Below are 21,425 nucleotides of genomic sequence, written 5' to 3'. Positions count from 1 at the left end.
TCTTGCCTTAAATGTGTGGACTATGCAGGCTAGCCTCAGACCTCTATACATGCCTTCCATGTGGGACAATAAAAGATTGGGTAAGAGTTAGATCAGGTATGTTATGGTGTGAAATTTTGAAAAGATAAGAGAGTTGGTAGACAGATTATTTGTGTTTTATAGTGTGGAATTTTTAAAAGAAAAGAGTTGAAAGATAGGTTATTTGTGTTTTATAGTATGGAATTTTAAAAAAGCAAAGAGGATTGACATAGTATATAAAGGCACAGTTGAATGATGCATGAGGTTGCACATAGCAGCCAGTGAAATGGCTTTACCCCACTAGCATTTGTCAGCTGCTTCCAAGAGTAGAGACGATGTTACTGTGTTGCATACTCATACGTGCAATGTGGTCATGTAACTTGTTAATGCCTGGTACCAATAAAGTCTGAATGCATAACGTTGTAGGTTAAATGACATTGGAGCTCCTCACCCCTTATGAATATGGGGAACAGGATTTGGATGATGATGATCATGATCGTGATCTTGAGCAGGAGGAGGAGGAGGAATGAGGAATGGTGATGCTATTTATGTCAGTAATGTTGTTGATGATGGTAATGCTAAAATATGGTTCATATTTTTGTTTTAGTCCCGGATCTGAGTGTGCATGGAACCGTCACCAAGGTACATGCCAGCATCACCACAGCAGATTACCGGCTGATCCGCGGTTTACTGGCCTTCAACCTTGGGGAGCCACTACCACCACCACCACCACCAGCTTACCTCTACCAGCCTCACCCTCAGCACACACAACAGGTCAGTGCCTCACTTCATACTGTATTTTTTTAAGTGATCATTCGACATTGTTTCCTCTGTGTATAAGGGTGGACATAAAGGAAGGGCTACATGTGCTAAAATAGACTTTGCAGATGTATAAGTGGCTACATATCACCCTGGGACGGCATCAGTGTGTAACAGAGGTTTAGCATTTGATACAGTTGACAATGCTGACACAATCATATGTTTGTTGGTGGCACTGACGTGAATCAGTACCTGCTGAGATGACTAAATAATTGATGCATGAATGTCTGAAATTGTAACTAGACCTCTGACTCTCACAGACACTGTACCAAGTTCATGTGTGGCCACCTGTACATTTGAAGTAAGTAAAAGAAATTTTGTTTTCTGGATGATATGATTCGTGTTTGAGGGACTGAAACTAACTTCATTGCTAAGGTTAGGAGTGGACTGTAAGTAATTTAGGGAACTAGTACTTCTTTTGACATTACAGGGAATTTTCCTTAACAGCAGGAGAATGTTGTTATGCTGTGTATGTGTGAAGTGTAATGTTCGGTGTTAGTGAAACTCAGGTAGTAAAGGAGATGATTTATGCAAGTTTGAGTGTACAGGCATCATGATTTGTGTGTGTGTGTGTGTGTGTGTGTGTGTGTGTGTGTGTGTGTGTGTGTGTGTGTGTGTGTGTAGGCCCTAATTATGCTTTTTTTTTTTTTTTCAGCTGGTCAGACTTTGGTTAGTTTCTCATTTTGTCATGATTATTGGACCCTACCTAAGGTGGAAAAAGAGGTCTGGTTGATGATGTTTTTTCTTTCCCACAGTCTTCACCGTTGGGCATCTCTGTGTGGACGAGCTTCACTCTCATCCTCAATCTGGACAACGTGACTCTTGAACTGAATAGCTTACAAAGGGATGGTGGTGAGGGTGAGGATACAGGCTCAGTGGACACAGCTGCCTCAAACCCACTGGCTTGTGTCAACTTCATCAGCTCTAGACTGACCTTTGAAAGCTTCTCTGATGAGTCCAAAGATGTGGATTTGGTCTCACAGGAAATACTTATCAGTGACACCAGGTTCAAAGGTAAATTATCTTCTGCTTTAAGCAGTCTCTCAGCATTGAGTACAGTACATTAGTTTAGAATTAGTTATATTTAATATCAGAAATGGTTGATAGATAGGTATTGCAGAATATATCAGATAAACACCCAACATTTCTTCACCTTAGACACTTACATCTCTCTAGTAAACTGAAGTTTTTATTTATTTATTCTTATTATATTTTTTAGCATTATATATATATATATATATATATATATATATATATATATAGTAATCCCTCCACTATCCGATGTAATAGAGCCAAAGGCATGGCCGGGAGGTGGGTTTGTCCGGAAAGTGGGCCCCTGCCTGCTGGACTGGTATTTATGGACCCTAACCCAGCCTAACTTTGAAAGCCACCTAAATAACTCCCTACCGGACAAGCATAACACCTACTTAAACCTATTTAAGACCCTATTCACGCCAATAATGGATATAAAGCATGAAATAAATGAAAAGGAACCAGTGAATGAGGAATTATCAGTGAGTTTGGAAAATATTTAGCAGTGAACAGGGTACTTACAGAACGTCGGTGGCCGCCTCCTCTAAGGCTGTGGCAGTGGTGAAAATACTCTTGAAGCACGTACAGAAATCCAGTGTTGTGTTACACTTAATTCTTTGCACTGTGAGTTATAATTGTTTAACACTGCACATTCTGTTCTTAATTCCGCCACGCCAGTTTCAACCACCAGTTTGCACTCCACACTTAATCCTTTGCACTCTAAATTCTAATTTCTTAACACTGCACACCACTGTAAATTCCCATGTGGTCTAGTGGCGAGGTATTGCATTTTTTTCGCTGTTTATTCACAAAAACAAGCATGTGCGGCATCCATTACAATGAAATAAAACTGATCGATACAGAGAACTGTAGGTACCTGACTTAATACCTTAGGGATGCACCTGACAAATGGGGTAAATATCGTGGTTTAACTTATGCATAAGTGTCGTAGTATTTACCCCTTTTGTCAGGTGCATCACTAAGGTATAAAGTCAGGTACCTATTGTTCTTTGTATCAATCAGTAGAGGGGTTTGGAAGGGTGTGTGAAAGGAGGAAATTGAAAGTAAATGAGAACAAGAGTAAAGTGATGAAGTGTACTAGGTTGGTAGATGGTAGGGGGATGAATATAGTTTTGAATGGCGAGTTGCTTGAGGAGGTTGAGTGTTTTAAATATCTAGGGTCACATGTTGCTGTGGATGGAAGAATAGATGTAGAAGTGAAGTTTAGAATAAATGAAGTAGGAAAGGTGCTGGGAGGAGTGAAAAAAGTGTTTATATGTTGTTCGCTTAGAATGGATGTATAGAGTGTATGAGGGTGTTGTGGTACCGACTGCGTTATATGGGGCTGAAACATGGAATATGGGTGTAGCAGAGAGGAAAAGTTTGAATGTAATGGAGATGAGGTGTCTGAGGAGTATGTGTGGAGTGACGCATATGGATCGAGTGAGAAATGAAGTGCGAAGGAGAACTGGAGTTGTTCGGGAGATGGCTGGTAGAGTTGAGCAGAGGGTGTTGCGATGGTTTGGGCATATGGAGAGAATGGATAATAAGCGATTGGTGAAAAAGATAACTAGATCTGATGTGAGAGGTGTAAGGCTGAGAGGGAGACCACGAATAGAATGGATGGACAGTGTGAAGACAGCACTGGATGCGAGAGGGATGTCTGTTGAGCAAGGAAGAGTGGCTGTGCGTGACAGAAATAAATGGAGAGAAATTGTGAATGAACAAGTGATGATGCAGCCCTGAGGGGATAGTCTCCCGCATTTGGTCTGATCAGCTTTCAGGTCAGGTGCGGGTAAGGGGATGGGTCTGTTATGATATGGCAGGGGTAAACCAGCTCTGCTGTTGGGCCCTGCTGCGGATGTCACTGATTGCATTGCGCAATTGACCCTTGTGCGGTGTGGTGCGGTGAGGATCTGTCCGTTCTCCCCTTTGGGGCTAAGATGCGAATGAGTGTGTTTGAATGGATGAGTAAATGGGGAGTGTGTCGTCCTGTCTCGGCTACCTCCCTTTCCTTGGGGGAAGCAGCCTAGGTATATAGATAGATAGATCAATCAGTTTTAATTCAGGTCATCCTTTGTTCTATGTGCCACACCCTGCTGTGAGTGTGCATGAAAGACCTCTACCCTTTACATTTCTGTATCACTCTGTCTGATGATGTAAATATGAAAGTACTCACCGTCTCTCCTTTCATTTCTCCTGTGTTTATTTTGCATACATGTCTTCACGGTGAAGTTTCTGCATATGTTTATATATATATGTATGTATATATGAACTTGTATATTTATATATAATTTTAGCAATTCTTAGGCTAATGTGTGTATCATAACTAAAATGGTGCCAGAAATAATGCTTGCTACATTAATTATAATGCTGTGTGTACCAGCATTTTTCTGTTTTAATAATGTAATGTTTGTTTGTGTTTGGTAGACTTTGCTGCCAACAAGCGGTCCAACGTATTCACAGACATCCTGCAGCCAACCCCTATAAAGAGTGCTAAGAACAAGAGTCGCTTACAGGCAGAAGTTCATTACAGGTACGTCACTGTCAGTTCATGTGTTATGGTGAGTATTTGACAGTGTATTTTTATCCTAACCCGGTATCACATCTTTACAGAGGGATGGGAGAAATGACAGTTTATATTAATCCTAACCCAGTATCACATGTGGAGAGGATGGAGGGTGAAAGACTGATGAAGAGAGTGAATGTGAGTGAGGTGGAGGGGGGAAGAGGGAGGGGGAGGCCGAGGATGAGATGGAGGGATGGGGTGGAAAGGTATATGAGAGAGGGGGGTGTGAGTTGGGAGCAGGGCAGTGAAATGGCGGGGGACAGGGCGACTTGGAGACGATTTGTTTGTGGCCACCCCAAACGGGATTGAGGCGTCTGGCAATAGATAGATAGATAGTATCACATCATGACAAAGAATGGAAAGAATCGAGACTTTTTGTCACCGTTGTTGTCGTCCAGCATCATCAATCATCATCATCATCATCCATCATCATAATCATCATCATCATCATCATCATCATAGTCACCATCATCATCATCATAATCCATCGTTCATCATCATTTGGGAGGAGCTTAACCCCTCCATGGCCATGCCTTTGGAAATTGATGCACCCCTCTGGTCAGCACCTGAACCATTTTTTCAAGTTTCATAAATCAAATTTTTTCCTTTACCAACATGAAGGGAATCATATGGTGCACCTGCCAGTGTAATTTTTAGCTTCGTAAACCCCTCCTGTGATTCATAATGAATCGTGGAAAAAATCACAAAATGACTGTGGACATCTCTATCTATCTATCTATCTATCTATAGCCCGACGCCCTAATCCCGCAAAGGGTGGCCGCAGACAAAACGCCTCCAAGTCACTCTGTCACCCACCATTTGACTCCCCTCCCCCCAACTCACCACCCCCTCCCTCATATACCTCTCAACTCCATCCCTCCACCTCATCCTCGGTCTACCCCTCCCTCTCCCTCCCTCCACCTCAACTACATACACCCTCTTAGTCAGTCTTTCATTCTCCATTCTCTCCACATGTCCAAACCACCTCAGTGTATTTCTCCTAATCTTCTCAACCACATCCACATCCACCCCACAACGTTCCTTCATGCTGGTGAAAACTTAACCGTTGCACTGCATGAAGAAATATACATATTTAAAAAAAAAAGTTCACTGTTGCTGAAATTGTTCGGAATCACAAAAAATATGTGAACAAAATCAGTACATAATATAGAAGTTTTAATTTTAAAAAATACAGTACTGTATGAATTTTTAAAACTATTTTCGGTGTATATTGTGTTTATGCAAGTATGGCATTGGATTTGTAGTCTTAACGGTGTAGTGTGTGTCTAAAGAGGCAAAAGATGCAGTTTTTAGTCTCTTACCAGATAAGGGTACTGCTTGGTGTGTATAGGCAAAATTCGATACGACCCAGGATTAGCACCTCACACGAGGGAATTAGTGTGAAGGAAAGGGAAGGTTTTACTTCCATATATTCACCACAAGAACACTTCATATGTTGTTGAAGTGCTTATGCAAAACAAGAAATATGTAAAATGAACAAATTCAGCACAAGTGTACTGTACTTACAAGTAAGAATATCAACATCCACATCATCACCTAATCCTGTGTTGCCCCATGAGGAGCATAGTAGCCCTGGGCTAGGCAAGTTGATCCTGACATATAAGATGAGAGTGACCTGCCTCACTCATCCCTGAGTGGCATTATGTGAGCAATAAACCCCATCCACCCCATGGATATAAACCTACACAGGCTCAATCCGTCTGGAGCTCCTTAATTACCCGCTAAACCACCAGGCACCATAGTTTTGGTAAATGGTTACCACCCAGCATAGTAAATGGTTTCCTGCTGTAACCATACAATAACAGTATGGCAGTTACAGTGCTATACTCTTTTCACATTAACTTGGACCAGATTTTCATCCTTTTTCAGCTTATTTCACATAGCTCAGTGGCAGAAAAAGACAATACCACAGCTGTACATTCTTTCCTTAGCACCTTTTTGTGACTGGCATCGTATTCCAGTGTTACATTCTTGCTGCAACTCAGCAGTGAAGATTAAGAGATGACAGTTTTAGGCAAAGTGTGAGTGAAAAGAGTACAGCTCACCAGTCATCTTGCATTGGCTGCTTGTAGGAAAATATAGATAGGGATTACTCTCAGTTGCCCTTAGCATTTAGATATGAGTGAGGAAATTATGGTTAATTGAACATATTGCACTGTTAACCTTTTTTGTAATTCAGTGAGTACATTTTACTTGTGTTACTAAATATGAAAACTTCCGTTCATTGATTTGTATTTAGGATGGTAAAGATTTATTTATTTTTTTCCCATGAAGTTGGATTTGAGATTTCCTAACTTAGAGGCCAGTGAGTGTTCCATGATTAAGCAGTTCCTGTTTTTTTGGTTACCTCTGTTGTTACTGTTTATATCACTACATTTATTTTCTGCAGTCAGTTAGCCATTTCTTATATTGTACAGATCTACCAAGAATGTGACGCGCTTCACCATCCTGTTAAACAATATGCGTCTGATGGGCATCCTGGACTGGTGGATGGAGGTGTTGGACTTTATCTACACCACGCCAGATAATCCATTCGTTCAAGGTTGGTGCCGATACAGTAATCTCTGGCTTATCCAGACAGCTATTATCCAGACAATCCATTACCAGGACGCTGTGATCTGGCTGTGCAAAACCAGTATTCAAACTTTTTTTTTATAGTGTCTGGACAAAATGCATGTGTCCAGGTGGAAATTATGGCCGCACAAACATTTTTGCTCCCAGCCGAGCAGGAATAGCCCGGTGGCACCGCCCTGTCTGGCTGGGTAGTTCATCCAGTGTCTGCTAGAGACCCTTTCAGTCATTCCCAGTTCCTGCCTGACGACAGTATAGTAAGCAGCTCCCCTCAGACAGTTGTTATGGCAGTGCACGTGGTGATATTTGTGGTTGTTCCCTACCTCCTTCGGGCCTTGCTATTCCTTGCATGCCTCTTGCTAGAGTGTAATAAGATTGTCCCAACACCAGGGAAAAGGAAGAGGGTAGTGCCGATTATTTAGAAGCAGGAGATCCTGGGTAAGATTGATGTGGGATGGTCGAATCGTGAGTGTTGACTTTGATTTTGTTTTAGTTTACTGTACCGTACCATGATTTTATTCCATTTATACTATTATGTTTTGTGTGCCCTCTGTATTTTCCGTGTGTAACCTTTTTTTTTTTTCATGTTTTCATGTCACTGCAGGGTATGGCCCTGAAGTGGTGGTTGCTTGTCTGTGGTTGATCTGTCTGCTTGACCATGGTAATTGCTTGGCTGTGGTTTATAGGTCTGCTTGACCGGACAGATTAGTGTTAAACAACAGGAACAAATGTTGTACAATGTACTGTAGTGGCCTTTTACATTGCCTCTTGAAGTTAGGTTTTGTACGAATGGGGGCGGGGGGAGAAGTCCATTATCCAGATGGAGCCATTACCCGGACAGGCTCTGTTACATTGGGTAATCGAGGGATTACTGCATTTATCTTTCAGAAATTGACAAAAGGATCACTATGAGCGTAAGTATTAGATGTATTTACCTATTTGTAGTATACAGGAATTGAGCAATGCTCGTGTTGTCCTGTCTCCATATCCACATTTATCAAGTCTACCTTTACACACATGAATGTTTTTCTCATGCACCACCTCTTTGTCTAAGTCGTTCCAAATATTTAAGTATTTACCTAATATACCTAATTGTGATATACACGGAATGTGCTATGCTCGTGGGTTTCCGTCGCTGTTTCTCAATAAGTCGAATTTAACTTTAAACTCGTTTAAGTTTTTAGACTGGACGATCTCTTTGTCCAGGCTATTCCATAAGTCTATACTTCTGTAAGGAAAGCTATATTTCTTGATGTCCTTCAAGCAGCTTGACTTTTTCAATTTCATTCCATGTCCTCTTGTTGCTCTCTTATCCCATACAAACAGATCTTCTTTGTCAATTTTATCTACTCCCACCATGGTCCTGAACACCGCAATCATGTCTCCCCTCTTTCTCCTTTCCTCTAACGAAGGCAAATCCAGTTTTTCCAACCTCTCTCTGTATGACAGGTCTGTCAGACTGGGGACCATCTTGGTTGCTGTTCTTTGTATTCTCTCAATCTTGTTTATATCTTTCTTTTTGTGTGGGGACCACACTACCGCTGCATATTCTAACCTGGGGCGGATCATGGCCACTATCAATTTTTTCATCATTTCCTCATCCATATAATGAAATGCTACTCTTATGTTAGTCAAGAGCTTATAAGTCTCTCCAACTATCTTGTTAATGTGCTTTTCTGGTGACAAACTATCTTGGACCAGCACTCCCAAATCTTTCTCTTCTCTCCTTTTTGTGATTAATTCATTACCCAAAAAATAATTCAGTGATGGTCTCCTGGTACTTTTACCCATTTCCAATATTTTACATTTCTTTACATTAAATTTCATTTCCCACGTCCGGCTCCAATTGTGTATCCTATCCAAATCCTCCTGCAGTATTTTACAATCCTGCTCAACCTCTATCTTCCTCAAGATCTTTACATCATCAGCAGACAGACTTGCATAACTGTTCACTCCATCTACCATATCATTTACGTAAATCAGGAACATTACTGGCGCCAACACTGAGCCTTGAGGGACTCCACTTGTTACTTCCCTCCATCCAGACATCTTTTCCTTTATTACTGTCCTCATTTGTCTGTCTCTCAAAAAGTCTCTCATCCATTCCAGAAGTTTTCCCTTTAGTCCTCCTATATATTCTAGTTTCCACATTAGTCTCTTATGAGGTACCTTGTCAAAGGCCTTCTCTAAGTCTAAGTACACACAATCCACCCAACCATCTCTCTCCTGTACCACATCAATCGCTCTTGAGTAAAAGCTCAACAAGTTTGAAACACATGACCTTCCACTTCTGAATCCAAACTGACATTCAGCCAAAATATTCATCTCTTCCAGATATTTTATCCATCTGTCTTTCAGGATTCTCTCACACAATTTTGCGACCATGCTGGTTAGAGACACTGGTCTATAATTCAGGGGTTCTTCCCTGTTTCCTCCCTTGTAAATTGGTACCACATTTGCCCTCTTCCATTCTTTTGGCACTTTCCCCTCTTCCAGTGAGCATACAATTAAGCTGTGAATTTTATCCGCCAGTTGTTCTCTGCATTCCTTCAGTACCCAATTAGAAATTCCATCAGGTCCTGGGGCTTTCCTTACATCTTGAGTTTCCAGTAATTTATACACTTCCTGCACCTCCACTTTTATATCTTTCATCACCGGAACATTTCTAATCACACCCTCCCCTTCCACAAGCTCCTTTTCTTTACTGAAAACTGACTGGAAACGTTTGTTCATTATTTCTGCTTGCATTGCCGCATCCTTAAAGACCTCTCCTTCTACTTTCAGCTTGGTGATTCCTTCCTTTTGTTTCAGTTTGCCATTAACAAATCTATAAAACAGTTTGGGTTCATCCTTGCATTTGTCAATTATACCTTTTTCAAAATTCCTTTCTTCTTCTCTACGTATTCTTGTGTATTCATTTCTTGTTCTTTTATATTCTTCCTTTGTTCTGTCGTTACCTCTCTTTCTCCAATTGTTCCACGCCTTATCTCTCTCTTTTTTTGCTATCATACACCTTCTATTAAACCACTCCTTTTTCCTGTTTTCTTTCCCTCTTACTCTTGGTACAAATTTTTCCACTCCCAAATTATAGAGGTCTAGAAAGATATCCCACTTCCTGTGTGTGTGTGTGTGTGTGTGTGTATGTGTGTTTGCATAATTATACTTGCATGCTGAAGTCTTGTATGTGTTCAAGTGGGATCAAAGAGACCCATCATCCCACACCTTCAACTGAAGCGCATGTAATTCTCTTCCACGATTCTTCTGTGAGTTAGAATTACACACACACACACACACACACACACACACACACACACACACTCATTTACTAACATCCATACCCAAACCTCCATTCACACAGGCTCTGTGATCTTGTCCATCCCTCCACACGCTGTATCCCTCCCCGACACAAACACAGGCTGACCTACGTACACACAGACAACTCAACACACACACACACACACACACACACACACACACACATTTACTAACATGCATACAAAAACCTCTATTCACACAGGCTTAATATGAACTCAGCCATCCCTCCACACTCAGTATCCCTGCCTGACGCAAACACAGGCTCTCCTGCGTACACAGACGACTCAACACACACAGACAGACAGACGGACAGACACACACACACACACACACACACACACACACACACACACACACATATCCCTGCCTGACGCAAACACAGGCTCTCCTGCGTACACAGACGACTCAACACACACAGACAGACAGACGGACAGACACACACACACACACACACACACACACACACACACACACACACACACACACACACACACAAAGTTATACGTGTACAGAGAACAGGCGAAACTTGGCATTTGACATCCGTAGACTTTCAGGCGTCAGGCAGCAAAATTTATTAGCGAATATATAGCCGATCGAAAGTTAGGTTAGGTCACTTTGGGCAGGGTTTGGTCTGATTAGGTAATTTTTGGTTGGGTTGGCTTCAGTTCGACTAGATATAGACGGATTAGGTTAGATTGCTTTAGAATACGTCGGTTTTGATAGGTTTTGCGTTGGGTTTCATTTGGTTGGGTTAGGTTCGGTTGGATTAGGTCATTTTAGGCTTGACTGGGTTGGGTTAGGTCGGGTATGGTATGGTTAAGTGAGGCTGGGTAGGATTAGGTAGGGTTAGATGCAGTTAGGCTGCGTCAGAATTGGTTAGGTTAGGTATGAGGAGGTTAGGGGAGATTGTTAGGTTAAATACAATTAGACTGGGTTAGATGAGGTTAAGTTAGATTAGGTTGGGTTAATTTAGGTTGGATTAGGTCATTCGAGGTTAGGCAGGATTCCGTTCGAGCAAATATAGGTAGGTTAGTTGAGACTGGGCTAAAATAAATTGATTTATGCATTACGGTCTTTTTTTGGTAGGTCCTTCTAAAGTCAAACATCACAGGAGGTGAACGTGATTTTGTGTGTGTGTGTGTGTGTGTGTGTGTGTGTGTGTGTGTGTGTGTGTGTGTGTGTGTGTGTGTGTGTGTGTGTTTGCATAATTATACTTGCATGCTGAAGTCTTGTATCTGTTCAAGTGGGATCAAACAGACCCATCATCCCACACCTTCAACTGAAGCGCATGTAATTCTCTTCCACGATTCTTCTGTGAGTTAGAATTACACACACACACACACACACACACACACACACACACACACACACACACACACTCATTTACTAACATCCATACCCAAACCTCCATTCACACAGGCTCTGTGATCTTGTCCATCCCTCCACACGCTGTATCCCTCCCCGACACAAACACAGGCTGACCTACGTACACACAGACAACTCAACACACACACAAACTCACACACACACACACACACACACACACACACACAAACACACGCACTTAGAGAAGGCCTTTGACAAGGTACCTCATAAGAGACTAATGTGGAAAGTAGAATATATAGGAGGACTAAAGGGGAAACTTCTGGAATGGATGAGAGACTTTTTGAGAGACAGACAAATGAGGACAGTAATAAAGGAAAAGATGTCTGGATGGAGGGAAGTAACAAGTGGAGTCCCTCAAGGCTCAGTGTTGGCGCCAGTAATGTTCCTGATTTACGTAAATGATATGGTAGATGGAGTGAACAGTTATGCAAGTCTGTTTGCTGATGATGTAAAGATCTTGAGGAAGATAGAGGTTGAGGAGGATTGTAAAATACTGCAGGAGGATTTGGATAGGATACACAATTGGAGCCGGACGTGGGAAATGAAATTTAATGTAAAGAAATGTAAAATATTGGAAATGGGTAAAAGTACCAGGAGACCATCACTGAATTATTTTTTGGGTAATGAATTAATCACAAAAAGGAGAGAAGAGAAAGATTTGGGAGTGCTGGTCCAAGATAGTTTGTCACCAGAAAAGCACATTAACAAGATAGTTGGAGAGACTTATAAACTCTTGACTAACATAAGAGTAGCATTTCATTATATGGATGAGGAAATGATGAAAAAATTGATAGTGGCCATGATCCGCCCCAGGTTAGAATATGCAGCGGTAGCGTGGTCCCCACACAAAAAGAAAGATATAAACAAGATTGAGAGAATACAAAGAACAGCAACCAAGATGGTCCCCAGTCTGACAGACCTGTCATACAGAGAGAGGTTGGAAAAACTGGATTTGCCTTCGTTAGAGGAAAGGAGAAAGAGGGGAGACAATGATTGCGGTGTTCAGGACCATGGTGGGAGTAGATAAAATTGACAAAGAAGATCTGTTTGTATGGGATAAGAGAGCAACAAGAGGACATGGAATGAAATTGAAAAAGTCAAGCTGCTTGAAGGATATCAAGAAATATAGCTTTCCTTACAGAAGTATAGACTTATGGAATAGCCTGGACAAAGAGATCGTCCAGTCTAAAAACTTAAACGAGTTTAAAGTTAAATTCGACTTATTGAGAAACAGCGACGAAAACCCACGAGCATAGTACATTCCGTGTATATCATAGGTAAATACTTAAATACTTGGAACGACTTAGACAAAGAGGTGGTGCATGAGAAAAACATTCATGTGTGTAAAGGTAGACTTGATAAATGTGGATATGGAGACAGGACAACACGAGCATTGCTCAATTCCTGTATATTACAAATAGGTAAATAGGTAAATACACACACACACACACACACACACACACACACACACACACACACACACACACACATTTACTAACATGCATACAAAAACCTTTATTCACACAGGCTTAATATGAACTCAGCCATCCCTCCACACTCAGTATCCCTGCCTGACGCAAACACAGGCTCTCCTGCGTACACAGACGACTCAACACACACAGACAGACAGACAGACAGACAGACGGACACACACACACACACACACACACACACACACACACACACACACACACACACACACACACACACACACACACACACAAAGTTATACGTGTACAGAGAACAGGCGAAACTTGGCATGTGACATCTGTAGACTTTCAGGCAGGCAAAAATTTTTATAGCGAATATATGGACGATCGAAAGTTAGGTTAGGTCACTTTGGGCAGGGTTTGGTCTGATTAGGTAATTTTTGGTTGGGTTGGCTTCAGTTCGACTAGATATAGACGGATTAGGTTAGATTGCTTTAGAATACCTCGGTTTTGATAGGTTATTGGGTTGGGTTTTATTTGGTTGGGTTAGGTTCGGTTGGATTAGGTCATTTTAGGCTTGACTGGGTTGGGTTAGGTCGGGTATGGTATGGTTAAGTGAGGCTGGGTAGGATTAGGTAGGGTTAGATGCAGTTAGGCTGCGTCAGAATTGGTTAGGTTAGGTATGAGGAGGTTAGGGGAGATTGTGAGGTTAAATACAATTAGACTGGGTTAGGTGAGGTTAAGTTAGATTAGGTTGGGTTAATTTAGGTTGGATTAGGTTATTCGAGGTTAGGCAGGATTCCGTTCGAGCAAATATTAATAGGTTAGTTGGGACTTGGCTAAATTAAATAGGTTTAAATGTGATTAGGTTGGTTTGGGTTAGGTGAAGTTGAAATAGGACAGATATGGGTAGGATTAGTATGATTAGTATAGATTAGATATGGTTAGGAGGAATTTCACTAGCACCGGCCACCGTAACATTGGCCTCGTCTGGTCAACCTCAGTTTTCCTTTCACTTTTCCCTGTATATTTCTTTCCTCAACTCATGTTATTATGATTAGTTATTATGAATTGTGTGATACTGCTTCAATTTCTCCATTGTACGAATCAAGGGAAGTGAGGTGGTGACTTTACCTGAAGCTTTTTCACTCTGATAGATGATAATGTAAGGAGAAATATTGTCTATCTATCTATAGCCCGACGCCCTAATCCCGCAAAGGGTGGCCGCAGACAAATCGCCTCCAAGTCACTCTGTCACCCACCATTTGACTCCCCTCCCCCCAACTCACCCCCCCCTCCCTCATATACCTCTCAACTCCATCCCTCCACCTCATCCTCGGTCTACCCCTCCCTCTCCCTCCCTCCACCTCACCTACATACACCCTCTTAGTCAGTCTTTCATTCTCCATTCTCTCCACATGTCCAATATTGTACATTACTTTCCACGTACCTTTTGTAACATATATCATTCAGTAGATAATCTTGGCGGTATATTTTCAGTATATTGGAATAGCTTGAGGAATGCCCAGTTTGATAAATGTCTGTCTATCTATCTATTCATTCCCAGATGCCTTAAGCCCATAAGGGGTGGCCACAAACAAATCGCCTCCATGTCGCCTTGTCCCCCGCCACTTCACAGCCCTGCTCCCAGCTCACCCCCCCCTCTCTCATATACCTCTCCACCCCATCCCTCCATCTCATCCTTGGACTCCCCCTCCCTCTCCCCCCCTCTACCTCACTCACATACACTCTCCTTGTCAGTCTCTCACTCACTATCCTCTCCACATTGCCAAACCACCTCAATGTGTTTCTCCTAACACATCTTATCACATCCACATCCACACCACAGTGTTCCTTCACTTCCTCATTTATCAGTCTGTCTCTCCATGTGACCACATTAGGGCAGGTCGAAAAGGAACCAGCTTAGGGTGGCCAGGTTGAAACATAGTCAGAATGGTGCTCCTTTACAATGACAGTAACACTACAAAAAAAATGTTTCGATATATATGTTCCCATTGCAGCACCGTGGATCTGAAAATAAGAGTTATTTCTCAAAAAATTTAGAAACACATGCTATTTTTTGGGGTGAACTAAAATGCAATTTCTGTGTTAAATTTCAATTTTAAAAATAAAAGTAACAGTTGAAATAAATGTATTCAAATCATTTGAAAGGCATTATTTCATGAAAAAGATAAAGAACAATAGAAATGGCATGAACAGTTGAACACATCAAAAGTCCTGTTTACTTTCATGCTTCAAGAACAAGCTGCGAGATCGCTTACATTGGATGAGCATACCGTGATGTGATTTGTTCCCAAATACCATACCTTCGGAAAATGATTTCAGCAAGATGCAACATACAAACAAGCCAATGTAGTGGTCTGCCAAGCTGTGTTTTAAGCTCACAGATCACTCCATTTTCTTTCCAGTATTGACATTTGTCTCATCACAGACAATAGCTTGCAACGAATCTGCTGAATCTGTTTCTCGAATGACAGACATGACTTCCTTGGCAGTATCTGCTGCTCTTCCACTTTCAGGAGAAACGTGGTTGATGTAAACGGCGTCAGGATAAGCAACTACTGAATAGTGTTCTTCCTTCCTGATTCTCTGACCATCAGGGGTTTTCTTAAGCGTCTGATCGATTTTTCCATCAAAGCCGATGCAAACGATCTCCTTCAAGTCATCTCTCCAGAATTTTCTCTGATGCCGGAGTTTACTGGGATCAGGTTTATTTTCTTCACAAAGAATATTCATATCTTTCAGTGCTGCATTCACAATGAAGCAGGTGTCTCTATTGCTTACTTGACATCAATCAGCTACATGACTTAGCTCAGAATAGACTAATCTGTTCTGACACTGTTCTGACTGTTTGTGTCCATCAACTTCTGCAGTATCGTCATCAACACATTGATCATATTGTTTGCCACAGGCATCACTTTCGTCAATACATGCTGTCATTTTATCTTCATTATTTTGCTTAGTATCTCTAGTGGACTCTTCATAGAGCTTCCTTATCATCACTCTATTAAAGCAAACTTATTTTGTGCTGTCTTCTTTCAGTCTATTCCACCAATATACATTTTTCTGCAACTGTTTTGGTAACCCCAGAAAGGCCATTCCTCAGGCGATATCTTGCCTGCTCTAGTGCATTGACACTCAGACTTCTCATGTGCACTGAAGTTTTTGAAACATTTGCAGTGACTAATGTCAAATAAGGCGTCAAAGCTGGCGAGTTTCTTTATGTAGGTGTTGGAAGTCCTTTTGCTCACTGGATATTTCCTAAGCGCCCTTACCTTTGCTATCAGGTGTTTCACACAAATAACAACACTGGGGTAATCAATAGTTGAAACGGAAGCTTTCTCATAAATTCCTTCTACTTCAAGTGCAACAGTTTCTGTATAAGCTAGGGTAGTCAATGACGGATTTATGGATTTATGTTCCAAATATGCCTTTATGACACACAGCTAATGGGCAACTGATTTACTGGAAGACTGTGTGCTGAGCCAAAAACAGAGTCTTTCATGCTTTCTCGTGTGCTGCAACTGGCCATGATTCCAGTAAAATATGCAAACTCATACACTTCGCTCGTTTTGCAACACAGGCGGTAACCGACTGGAGTGGTAATGTTTTCATTTCAGTTGTGAGGTTGGCTGGCTGGCTTTGTTTGTGTGTGGGTAAACAAGATATCATGAACCTGCTTGAGCTATCAAAATGAAACTTTCAGGACATCAAGATATGACCAAAATCTTGGAAGAGTCCGATAATGGGCACTCAGGGTCAAGATCAAGGTCACCAAAGGTTAACTAGTAGAACGTTGGCAGCTATTTTGGTGACCTTGACCTTAACCCTGATTGCCCATTTCCAAACTCATCCAAGATTTTGGCCATATCTTGATACCCAGAAAGTTTCATGTTGATAGCTCAAGCCATCCATGAGATTTCTTGTTTACCCACACACAATGAACGAGGAGATGGTGAAAAAATTGATAGTGGCCATGATTCGCCCTAGATTAGAATATGCAGCAGTAGTGTGGTCCCCACACAAAAAGAAAGATATAAACAAGATTGAGAGAATACAAAGAACAGCAACCAAAATGATCCCCAGTCTGTCTGATCTGTTGTACAGAGAGAAGCTGGAAAAGCTGGAGTTGCCTTCCTTAGAAGAAAGAAGAAAGAGAGGCGACATGATTGCAGTGTTCAGGACCATGATGGGAGTAGATAAAATTGACAAAGAAGATCTGTTTTTATGGGATAAGAGAGTAACAAGAGGACATGGGATGAAACTGAAGAAGCCAAGCTGCTTGAAGGATATCAAGAAATATAGTTTTCTTTATAGATGTATAGACCTGTGGAATAGCCTGGACAAAGAGACTGTCCAGTCTAAAAACTGAAACGAGTTTAAAGCTAAATTTGACTTATTGAGAAACGGAGATGGGACCCCACGAACGTAGCTCATTTCCTGTATACTGTATCACAATTAGGTAAATACATTTAGGTAAATACAAACAAAGCCAGCCAGCCAACCTCACAACTGAAAACATTACCACTCTGCTCCCTTTGCAATGCAGGTGGTAATGAAACACCAGTTTGTGACTTCATAGTATTGCTGTAGTAAAATATGAGTAACTTTAAGCAAAAATTATGGTTATGCATTCAGAACTTAGTGATGAAACAGCCTCAGATGATGGTTACCTGTCATCATATAGAGTATATCAAAGGCATATCCTTGTTATTGTGATTTTTATATACAGGAAAGAAGAAAGAAGACACTCCAAAGGAAGAGCTACCTTAATGAAATAGCCTTAAATGATGAATACCTATAATATTGTTCTTCCAAAGGGTTTATATTCTTGTAATTTTTTTTTTTTTTTGTATACAGGAAAGAAGGAAGGAGAAGACAGAGCAAAGGAAGAGCTACTTAGTTCCAGCCTCACCGTCACTCCACCAATAGTCCTGTCCCCTACACACACACCCATCATGGCCTCCCCAGCTGCCCAGTCCCCTCGCTCCCAGTCCCCAGTACCACAGAAGATACACGGGCGATCCGGCACCCCGAGACTCAACCCCATGGTGGAGTCGACAGGTGTGATGACCAAGCACGCCATCATTATGCAGGAGGAGTCCAAGGTGCCATTTGAACTGAAGCTGAACATCACGGATTCTGAGTTGGTCATAGTTGAGAACACCGCCATTTGGGATACCAATGCCGTCATTTTAAAGGTGGGACTTGTTTTATTGTATGTAATCAAGTCCTACTGAAGGAGACGTTATATTAGATTGTTTTAATGCAGTCATACTAAAGATGGGAGTTGTTTTATTGTATGTATTAACCCATTAATTCTCTGGGTTGCTGCATGTGGGATTTACTGGGAAGGTGTGTAGGTTACTGCCCTCTGCCTCTCAGCTCATAATTGTGAATCTCATATGTCCAAACACTGGGAGTTCCTCCCCTTGATAAACTTTTGGAAATGCCCAATTCTATCCTTTTTTAAAGATCCTAGGTCATATGGGATACTGCATTTATACTAGTGGAGATCGATGTGAGTTGTATATTGTGAAATGGAGTCATTATAAAGGTGGTAGTTGTTTTATTGTATGGCAGAGGATGAGGTTGACATGTAAATATTCAATTGCCTGTGTCATGGGAAATTATTTTAGCCACCTGTGCCTGTATGTTTGCCTGTCTTTATGGTTAGGGTCTAACATGGAAGTCACAACTTAGAAATCCACAGAATATATTAATATATTGATGACACATGCCTTTGTGCTTTCCTCTTTGTATTTACAGATCCTGCTTACCCAGTTTATTAGTGGACAGTAGGGTAGGAAAGTGATAATGATGTTTTGTCTGTATATGGTATCTCTCTTTAGCCAGATGCCTTAAGCCCAGAGGGGGTGGCCACAAAAAAGGTTCCCTCCATTGCACCTCTCCTTTGGCATCAGTTTAACCTCCCTCCAGCTCACTCCATCCCCATTTATGTACCTTTCCACCCATTCCTCCACCTCATCCTTGATCTCCCACTCCACCTCACTGACATGCACTCCCCTGGTCAGTCGCATAGTTTGTGCCATAAGGTGAAGCCATCTCAGGGTATTTTTCATAACACTTTCCAGCACACCCACATCGACACCACAGTACTCTCAAGTTTTGTTATTTATCTGTTTGTCTCCATATAACTTCTGTAGCTCCATATGTTCCTCTCAGAATAATCATTTTTACTCCACTTACTTTACATTCTCTCCACATGGCCAGATTTTCTCAGGGTACTTTTTAAATGTACAACACTGTGTTCTTGTTGTGATACTTGTCTTGTTATTGCACAGAGCACGGCAGTCATAAGCTATCGGCCACAGCACCAGGAGCGTCCGTTGTCGTGCAACCTGAATCAGTGCGAGCTGTTCTCATGTATCCTAGGCCTCGAGGATGACACAGCCCTCTCCATCATTGACCCAGTTACTGTCAACATTGAGGTCAATGACAGACTCTCCCACAGCCACGGCCCCGCTGACATTGCCAACGCTTCACTCTCAGTACAGCACACAGTGGAGGTCAGTGATAATATCTGTTTATTTACCAAGTTGTTTGGGGTACTGTGGATGTCAGCTGTTTTGACTGGGTGTTGTAGTATTTTAGTATTCTAAGATGTGGTGGTGTGACAAATGTGGTTGTAGCAGTTTAATGTTGTATGGTTGCAGTGATGTAATGCTGTGTGGTAGTGTGGTGGGTGTGGTTGTAGAGGTGTAATGTTGTGTGGTAGTGTGGTGGGTATGGTTGTAGAGGTGTAATGTTGTGTGGTAGTGTGGTGGGTGTGGTTGTAGAGGTGTAATGTTGTGTGGTAGTGTGGTGGGTATGGTTGTAGTGGTGTGAGATCCACCCTAAAATTAGTTTCTCCCTGTGATATATACTTTTTTTCTTAACAGATATATAGTACTTGATTTTATTTCACAGATTTGCAGTACCTGATTTTCTTTCACTATCCCTTTTCTATATTAAGGTGAAATAATCTGGGTTGATTTGATTCTTTACACATCACATTTTGAGACAAACAGTTGTGACAGTGAGTTTGCAATGCTTCAAAATATCAGTGGTTTGGTAAGCTTCACTTTTAAATTCTTTTTTCAGATTGTGTTACATCAGCTGAACATCCGTTTGAGCTACCACGACATGAAGATGTTCCAGCAAATTCTTGAGTCAGTACCCAAACAACGTGAATCTTCTAAGAAGCACCATCCAGCCAAAGACAGTGCTCACCCAGCAAACTTTCAAGGTTAGATAACTGGTTTGCAATTTAAGCCCAGGAACTGAAACTGCTCATGTAGAGAATATTGTAAGAAACAGTTTACCCATGTACACCTTCCATTGTCACCACCAATGCTTCCACAGAAAATTGCCTGTTGACGTTCCACTGTTGCCAGTTCACTAATTATCAGTGTCAGTTTTATGGAGAAATTTGTGATATTTTGTAACCCATCCTTGATTTATATTGAGTACTGCACGTTTGTGGATATAATTTTTCCATTACCATTATTGTCTCTTCTGTAGCTGTTCATATTGTACACCTGATCAAAAAATTTCTTTATTCAAGTGACCAGTGGTTTCACGGAGACTGCTGTTGCTTGTCACATTTTTTTTTTTTTAGGTGAATCCTTCCTCTCGTCCTTCCATCCTTCTTTCCTTCCTCTTCTGTCTTTCTTTCCTTCATTCTTTTCTCTTCCTTCTGCCAACGGGTGACTCTGTGCTGAGTGACAAACCAAATAGTTTCCTGTACAACAGGAAACCATTTACTATGCTGGGTGGTAACCTTATAGCCAAATTGTGGTGCCTGGTGGTTTAGTGGGTAATTAAGGCTCTCCAATCGGATTGAACCTGTGTAGGTTTACAGTATATCCAAGGGGTGGTTGGTGTTTATTGCCCATGTAAAGCTACTCAGAGAGGAGTGAGGCTGGTCACTCTTATCTTAAATGTCAGGACCAACGTGACTAGCGCTGGGCTCCTACCGTGTTCATGGGGCAACACAGGATGAATGAATGAATATATCTGAATGGGCTCTTTATATGTTGCATAAACTTCGTGTCTTCATTTCATACTGATAAAATACTGACCCTGATGTGTGAGAAGTTACTGGAGAATAATTTTGTACGTTTTGTTCTCTGTTTCAAAATGTAAGACAGTAAGTTGTAAAGATCAGTTTTTGATCGAGTGTACACACATAGTAAATTATATCATGGTTCATTTAGTTTTAAAGGTGGAAATGTGTTGGG

The 21,425-nt window shown here is 41.4% G+C and overlaps 1 protein-coding gene across 1 annotated transcript in view; it reads left to right on the top strand.

The window, feature by feature from the left end:
• Vps13D (vacuolar protein sorting 13D) overlaps positions 1-21,425 on the top strand; it is a 187,957-nt gene that overhangs the window by 80,527 nt on the left and 86,005 nt on the right. The window contains exons 42-48 of the mRNA XM_080280204.1: positions 626-792; positions 1,593-1,851; positions 4,300-4,405; positions 6,877-7,001; positions 18,043-18,383; positions 19,488-19,712; positions 20,287-20,431. Coding sequence (XP_080136330.1) covers positions 626-792; positions 1,593-1,851; positions 4,300-4,405; positions 6,877-7,001; positions 18,043-18,383; positions 19,488-19,712; positions 20,287-20,431 — 1,368 coding nt within the window. The remainder of the gene's footprint in view (positions 1-625; positions 793-1,592; positions 1,852-4,299; positions 4,406-6,876; positions 7,002-18,042; positions 18,384-19,487; positions 19,713-20,286; positions 20,432-21,425) is intronic.

Source organism: Coenobita brevimanus, chromosome 83 (assembly GCF_032717465.1).
Source record: "Coenobita brevimanus isolate Jiangsu-jjx chromosome 83, ASM3271746v2, whole genome shotgun sequence".
Lineage (NCBI taxonomy): Eukaryota > Metazoa > Arthropoda > Malacostraca > Decapoda > Coenobitidae > Coenobita > Coenobita brevimanus.
Note: the sequence above shows the minus strand (reverse complement) of the source record. Positions and strands in the feature narration are given on the sequence as shown.